Source organism: Abrus precatorius, unplaced genomic scaffold (assembly GCF_003935025.1).
Source record: "Abrus precatorius isolate BTA unplaced genomic scaffold, Abrus_2018 Scaffold9, whole genome shotgun sequence".
Taxonomy (NCBI): domain Eukaryota; kingdom Viridiplantae; phylum Streptophyta; class Magnoliopsida; order Fabales; family Fabaceae; genus Abrus; species Abrus precatorius.
The window spans coordinates 1,070,458-1,078,266 of NW_020874439.1; the positions used below are offsets into that span (position 1 = coordinate 1,070,458).

Consider the following 7,809-nt stretch of genomic DNA (forward strand, 5'->3'; position numbering starts at 1 on the left):
CAGGTAGCAACCATCCTGTCCACCCCATCCCGCTGTCATCTTTGCAAACCCAGTAAAATAATACTTTTAATTATTTTGTTATCGAAATAAAATTTTATCAACCCAACATTTGATTTATATAATATTGTGTGATTCTGTACGCATTTATAATTTTTTCGAATTTAGATATTTATAAATATATTATTCAATAATAATTATTTGATTATATTTTAAATATATTACATATTAAAAAAAGTGAGATAACAAGGTATCAAATAATTTTTGAATATGTAAAAATTTATAGGTCTAATACACTTTCTAAAAACTTTAAAGTCAGCAATTAGATTTTTAAATTGTACTAAAAATTATTAGATGCGTTATTTTATGCATGATACTTAATATTATTTAATTCTATCCGATTTTTAAAATAAAGGGTCGAAATGAAACTTTGTAAAGGGTGTAACGTATTAATCTAATCTAGTCATAGAAAGAAATCCTCACACCATTTGTCAAAAGTATTCTACTTCATATCATAGATATATACATTATATTATTTAAACATGGAAGTCGTTCGGGATATGACATAATACAAAAATAAGAAAGGTAACATACTAGCTATCTTCCACTTCCTTCGGTTGCCTTCATCTATGACCAGCGCATATAATCTTTATCACTAGCTATCACCCATCAACCTCAGAAAGGAGGTCTAGTTGCTAGCAATCCCAAGCAGACAAAGACAACTTGGTAATTTGGCTTGCTTAATTGATAGATTTGGAACCTCTAATAGTAGAGGTATTGGCTGTGGCTGCATGTCTCGTTTGAACACTTACCAAAGAGTAATAAGCTCCACATGGTCCTTTGGCCAACAAAGACGAGTGGGTTCCAATCTCCACCACCCTCCCCTTTTCTAACACAGCAATAACATCACAATTGTGTATGGTGCTCAACCTATGAGCCACCACCACGCTGGTCCTTCCTATCATCACTCTCATAAGCGTATCTTGCACAACCTTCTCTGATTGACTGTCTAATGCGCTTGTGGCCTCGTCCAAAAGCAACACTTTCGGATTTTTTAATATTGCCCTGGCTATTGCAATCCTCTGCTTTTGACCCCCCGAAAGTTGTACTCCTTTTTCACCACACCATGTCTCGTACCCGTCCTTTAAGCTAGATATGAAATCATGAGCGTTGGCTGCTCTTGCTGCCTCTATGATCTCAGCCTCATCAACCTTGTCCCATGTTCCATATGCAATGTTCTCCCTTATGGTCCCACCAAACAATGCTGGCTCTTGGCTCACAAGTGCTATCTGCTTTCTTAGTGACTTTAGGTTATATGATTTTATGTCTACACCATCTATTGTCACCATTCCTTTCACCGGATCATAAAACCTCTCTATTAACCCAATGATTGTTGATTTGCCAGACCCACTTTGCCCCACCAACGCCGTTGATTTCCCTTCTTCGATTTTGATTGAGAAATCTTGGAATATAACCACGTTAGGCCTAGTTGGGTACGCAAAATACACACCATGAAGTTCAATTCGGCCAATTAACTTTTCTGGCTTGTACCCATTTGGGTCATCAGGCTCAATTTTCGTACGCCTATCTAAGATAGAAAAAATTGAGCCCACAACATCAGCACCTTTGGCGAGGTCACTGGTCATGCTTCCTGCATCTGCAATGATCCGTCCCGTGCTCACCAAAACCATGAAGCTCTCAAAGTATGTTTTTATTGTTATGTATCCATAAGAGATAAGCTTGCCCCCATACCAAAAGTTTAGGGCCCAAATACAAGATGCGACGCATTGGGAACATCCAAGCCCAACACCAGCGAACCAAGATTGTCGAATGCTCTCACGGCTTGGTCCTTCCTGGGCCTTATCGAGTAGTTTTAGGATTCGGTCTTGAGAAGAGAAGGCAGTGACGGTTCGGAGGTTGGAAACAGCTTCAGCAGCTAGCTTGCTGCTTTGTTGTTGGGCCTTAACGGCCTTGTTGGACATGCTCTTGAGAAGGACACGCCTTGTGTAAAGGCATGTTATGATAATGGGTTGTACGGCTATCATAACAATGGAAAGCCGCCACGAAAAGACAATACCCATCGTGTAGGCTGTTACTACCGCTGAAAATGTTTGTACTAGCAAAGCCATTCTATCCCCCACTAAAGATCTCACCTTCACACCACAAACAAACACCAAAACAGAAAATTGTCAGGAATCGATTCACAATCTCACTCAGTCACTCACTGGCAATCACAAGTCAGATATCGTAGCAACTATACCAAGCAATTAACGTACAAAAAGTTAAATGAAGATAACGCTAAAAAACAAAGCGTGCGTTGGGCACTAAACCCGGTTTGGCGGCAAATAACGACGAGGAAATAATCTAGCGTGCCAACTTTCACTTTCTTCAGTCATGACTCGTGACACCAGTCGCACGGCCTCGTTCCATGCCTCTTATATTTCTGCTTTTAATTTATTATTAAGTCACTAAATTATATATGTTCATACACATTTTAAAAACATTTTAATTAGTTAAGTGTCTGTTATTACTAATAAATTCAAATAAACTGACAATATGCAATTAAATAGTAAATATTATCCTCTTTGCGTTTTCTGAATTTGGTTTTAATTATAAGACATTTTAAGAAAAAGAAAATGTTAACTAGTATCTGGAATATTTGTTCAGAAGTTTAAAATATTTTTTATTGAAAAACATTAAAATACATTCACTATCATAAATTTTAATGCATCATAACATGATTCTATAAATAATTACTATTTATTAAATTTTTAACCAATTAGTAAGGCCTTTAAGAAAAGCTATAACAAAACGAGAAAGAAATTGATAACACACGTATGTTCCGTTAATGATTAGTAGGCAAATTAAATTCATTTCCTTAAGTAGACTAGAATATTTAATATTCTTTTTGATTGGTTAGAAATAAATAATGTGTTCTTAAATATTTAATGATTTGCAAGAGAGAAATGTTATTCAACCTACCAAAATATACCTCGAGTTCATATTTATGTCCTTATAAGTACCTTCTCTATGAAAAATTAAGAATGAAAATTACGGAACGGAAAGTGAGGTGGAGCCTTCCCCCTTTTTCTCAAAAAGAAAAAGTGTACGGGGGAAGCTGTAAGCACAACTCGAGATTGTGAATAACCTTTGGCTAACTTTAATCCACACGATAAACCTTTTCTGAAAGAAACTACACACAGAAAATTCTCACCGACAACGATAGCCATTGCATGTAGATAGATACATGTATAGCTAGGAATTTAACGTACCAAACAACAAAATTTTAAACAGTCATGATATCAACCTACCTTTTTCCTTACATTACTCCTTACACTATCTTTTACCGTTAAAGAAAGAAAAGAAAATTAAAGAGAAAACAAATTTTAAAAGAGGGATTGTTGGGAGATTTTTAAAAACTTCTCTTAGTGTTGTCATTATCTCACTCACACTTACTCAAATTAGAAAAGAAAAAAGAGTATACAGAGGAGATGATAAAATTTAAGACACAAGAAAAATGAGGAAATAGAAACTTACCACATTAGCATCCTTGGCAAGTCTGGAACAAATGGCGCCACTGGAGTTTTCGTCCAAATCAAACCACCCAACTTCAAACGTAAGGATTTTGGAAAGCACTTTCTCTCTCACCCGTTTGGTCAAGTACTCCCCCATGTAACCGAAGCAATAATGCTGCCCAATATTAGCAAGCAAAGACAATACAAAGAGGCCCAAAAAGCAGAACGAGTACATTCTACTCTTCCTCTTTATCTCCTCATGATCCGGGTGAAAATACGAAAGTATGACAGAACCCATCGTGAATGCGTAAGCAGGCTGAACGGCCCCGAACATCATCGCGTTCAAACAACCCAAAACGACATGCTTCCACTCGGGAACACTCAGCGCCAGCAATCTCCTAAACGACGGCGCCGGTTGTTTCTTCCCTTCTGCCAGGTCATTGTCATTATGTGACGAAAGCGTTGGGCTCAAAGGGCCCATGTTTTCCGTGTCGGTTATTGACGTCGCAGAAGGGACAATTCCAGGAATAACCGTTTCCGCACATTCCTCTATTTTAGATTGCTCTGTTTGTTGCTGGAGACGGAACGCGGAGGCGTAGACGCCATCGTCGTTTTGGATTAGTTCGTCGTGCGAGCCCATCTCTACGATCTTTCCGCCTCCAACGACGGCAATGACGTCTGCGTTTCGGACGGTGGATAAACGGTGAGCAATGATGATGGCAGTGCAATCCGCAGCTACATTGTCCAGTGCTTCTTGAACGAGTCGTTCTGACTCGGAGTCTAACGCGCTTGTTGCTTCGTCCAAGAGTAGAATCCGAGGTTTCTTAATTATTGCCCTTGCAATTGCTATCCTCTGTTTCTGTCCCCCTGACATCTGAATCCCCCTCTCTCCCACCTGTAAAGGAAAACAAACTATTTATTAACTTGCAATGATTTTGCATTATTTCTGTTCCGTTATAAAACCTTTCCCTTTCCAAGATGTTAAATTATTCATCATATTTCATATTAGCTTGAGAGGGTAGATGTTAATCATTCTTAATGTACCTTTTATGATTATTATTTTTATATATTTTAATGAATTAAATAATAAACGTTAATCATGCAGCTACTTGATAAGCATTATATAATAAAAAAGTATTATTTAATTGTAGTAGCAGGTGTCAAAATTCGTACTTAACATGCATCCAACTTAGGAAAAACAAATGTATTGACGTAAATGAGAAACAGTTGGGACCTGTGTATGGTAACCGTGAGGCAGAAGAGAAATGAAATTATGAGCATGGGAAGCTTTTGCAGCCTGAACGAGTTGATCATCCGTGGCATCCTCTTTGCCAAAAAGTATGTTCTCTTTAATACTGGTAGCGAACAGAGCAGGTTCTTGGCTGACCAAGCCCATCTGAGACCTGAGCCACTTGAGCTGCAACTTATGAATGGCCACCCCATCGAGACGAATCTCTCCCCCAAGTGGGTCATAAAATCTCTGCAACAGTGATATCACTGTTGATTTACCTGAGCCACTCCCACCCACTAAGGCCACACTCTTGCCAGCGGGAATCTTGAGGCACAAGTCATTCAATATAATGCTATCTGGCCTTGACGGGTACGCGAATTCTATATGGTCAAACTCCACTTCCCCATAAACCTTCTCCAAAATCTCCCCACCCATATCGTCAGAATCAATCTTGGGAACCCTTTCTATCACTTCCTTTATATGTTCCGCTGCCGCACTTGCTTCCGAGAAGTACCTCACGTTCGATAAACCAGCACCTAGTCCTCTATTCAAAACAATTCACAAATTTATTAAACACTTAATGTTTGATATTAAAATTGAATTAATTAATGGACGGAATGAGATAAAGGAGAGTTATAATTTATTACAATCCACCAACTGCTATTGATGCTCCAACCGCGAAAACTGTTCCTCCTTTGACGCCGTGATACATAACGAGTCTGCTTCCATAATAGCTCATGAAAGACCAAATAGCGAAAACAACGCCGTTGCTTCCAATGGCTAATCCTTTAGCTAAGCCTTGTTTCAGGCCCAACTTAACCGTCCCTTGAAGAGCATCGGAGAAAGCGTTTATGGTCTTTCCTTCCCCCACGAAGGAATAGACGGTTCTGATAGATGAAATTGTTCGTTCTGCTACTGTTCCAGCTTGATTATACTCTTCTCTGATTTTACTCGACAATCCCATCAAAGTTTTCCCATAGATTATCCCAGGGATCACGAGAAGCGCTACAAAGGGAAACCCCACAATGGCCAGTCTCCACAACATTGCAAACGCCGCTATGTAGCTCCCAACGAACAAAGATATGTTCATCAAGAAATTTGGAACCTAATTTTCAAATATAATATGTTATAAGCAAATTTGCAAGCTAGCACTAAAAGAAAATAATAACTATTTTTGGTAACTGATGAGACCTTTTCACTAAGAACATCTTGAATCACGAGGCTGTCGTTGGAGACGCTAGTGATGATCTCTGACGTGCTTGTGACATGCAAATCAAAATACGCAACTTCTTGTCTAAGTACTGCTTTCAGATACTTGCATCTCATTCTCGCAGCTTGTCTTGCACTTGTTCTTGTCCAACAATAGCCCTCTCAAAATCCCAAAAATAATAATAATAATAAAAAGAGTCAATGTCAATACTTTTAAGTCGAGTAAATAAATGGAAAGGGAAATAATAAAAAGTAAAAACCGTTGCAAACTGAAACTCACCGAGGAAGCAAACAACAAAAGACGCACCAGCCAAAAACAACCAAGCCACCGCATTCTGCATCATCAATAAAAACAAACCCAGTAAGCTTCTGTATGAGAGAGAGAGAGAGAGAGAGAGAAAGTGATGGAACCTTGTTGATGTTATGGACGAAAGTGTTTGGTTCCATGTTAGACGAGTTTCCAATATTATTCATCATGCCGCTACTGATATACAACACAAAAGGGGTGGACAAGCCTTCACCAACTGCTCCAAGGGTACCTAAAACCATAAGAAACCAATCTTTGGCATCGGCATGCATGAAAATGGATCCAAAAGACCCATTCTTCATCTTCTTATTCTGCCTAGCCGTAGCTACACTTTTCTGATCCCCGCCCATATTTTCACACAGCCTTTTCTTCAGAAACAAACAACAGTGAGATTTGCAGACCCACTTCTCTAATAGAGTATGGTTTCTCTGGCTTGGATCAATTCTTGGCTTGCTTCCAAAACGAAGCTTTTTCTTTCATGGCCTCGAACAGTGTTGCAGCATTCTAATGAATATATAGGAATCAGTGAGGCTTAAGGTGTGGTGGGGGCAAGACTTATAGGGACCAGAATAGCTAGCTAGGGTCAGGGTTGGGGAATTCCTGAAGGCATGTGCAGAGGTTTATTGTGTTGTTGAGGGATGGAGGAACATGTGATGTGAGGAGGGGAATTTGCTCCTGTTTGACTTTATAATTATCTCTCTGTTAAAGCATCGTCACTTTATAGACAACCATTTATATATATTGCTTTTATAAAAGCATTTTCTCATCTTATACCACTTTCAAATTATTTCCCAAGATATGCCACTTTTACTGTTTTTGCTGACACGATTCTTTCTTTTTAATAAAGGATGGGTGAATTTCGGCTTTTATTCATTTTTTCCTATTAAATTACGGTTGATCTGACATTTGTTATGAAAGGAATCCGTTAAGGCTGTGTTTGGCATAACAAGATAAAAATTAAATACCAATAAATAAATTAATTCCAATAAAACTATTTAATTGATACATATTATATACCTATATAAAAAAGTATTTTATACAAGAATGCATGTGTATGTATAATAATTAAAAATTTAAATTTTGTGAACAAATTTATTATTTTTACAATTATTATTAGATGAAATATAAGTTATAAAAGAAATTTAAAATAAAACAACTATGTGTGAATATATTTATTGAAAATAAAGGTCTCTTTGGTAAACAGGATATAATGATAAGATATAATATATTTATTGATTAATAGGATATGATATAGTTTTAGCCTACCGAGTTATTCTATCATATAGTTCAAACTTTTATCTTGTCGGAGATGTTGGGTTAAGAATCATAAGATAACTATTTTATGTTACATTTTTACTCATACTTTATGCATTTTAAATATTTTAAAAAAATATTTTTATATTAGCATTTTTAATCTAAAATATTTTTTAAAAATTATATATTTTTAAAAGTTTATAATTTTTAAGAAAAGTATATCTAAAAATACATTTGTAAAAATCATTTTATAATATATATTTTAAAACATTTTATAATTTTTTGTTCTAATTATA

General features: G+C 36.9%; 1 protein-coding gene across 2 annotated transcripts; it reads right to left on the bottom strand.

Annotated features, from left to right (window-relative positions):
• Nucleotides 1-495: 495 nt before the first annotated feature.
• On the bottom strand, nucleotides 496-6,854 carry LOC113849234 (ABC transporter B family member 15-like). Of its 2 annotated transcripts, none has more exons than XM_027478986.1 (7): nucleotides 6,364-6,854; nucleotides 6,233-6,287; nucleotides 5,935-6,113; nucleotides 5,391-5,848; nucleotides 4,747-5,287; nucleotides 3,535-4,407; nucleotides 496-2,150 (listed from the first exon to the last, which is right to left on the bottom strand). In XM_027478986.1, the coding sequence occupies exons 1-7, from the start codon at nucleotides 6,607-6,609 to the stop codon at nucleotides 738-740; spliced, it is 3,765 nt and encodes a 1,254-aa protein (XP_027334787.1). In that variant the 5' UTR covers nucleotides 6,610-6,854; the 3' UTR covers nucleotides 496-737. The 2 variants fall into 2 exon arrangements, with proteins under 2 accessions (XP_027334787.1, XP_027334788.1); XM_027478987.1 differs by having other exon boundaries at nucleotides 5,935-6,094; nucleotides 6,229-6,287.
• Between the last annotated feature and the right edge of the window lie 955 nt (nucleotides 6,855-7,809).

What these genes read in the sequence shown, in the direction of transcription:
- LOC113849234 (XM_027478986.1), bottom strand. Translation starts at nt 6,609, where the DNA reads ATGGGCGGGGATCAGAAAAGTGTAGCTACGGCTAGGCAGAATAAGAAG. An exon ending in AAGATGTTCTTAGTGAAAAG is followed by an intron (nt 5,849 to 5,934) that starts GTCTCATCAGTT and finishes TTTGAAAATTAG; the next exon opens with GTTCCAAATTTCTTGATGAA. An exon ending in CTCACGGTTACCATACACAG is followed by an intron (nt 4,408 to 4,746) that starts GTCCCAACTGTT and finishes TTTCCTTTACAG; the next exon opens with GTGGGAGAGAGGGGGATTCA.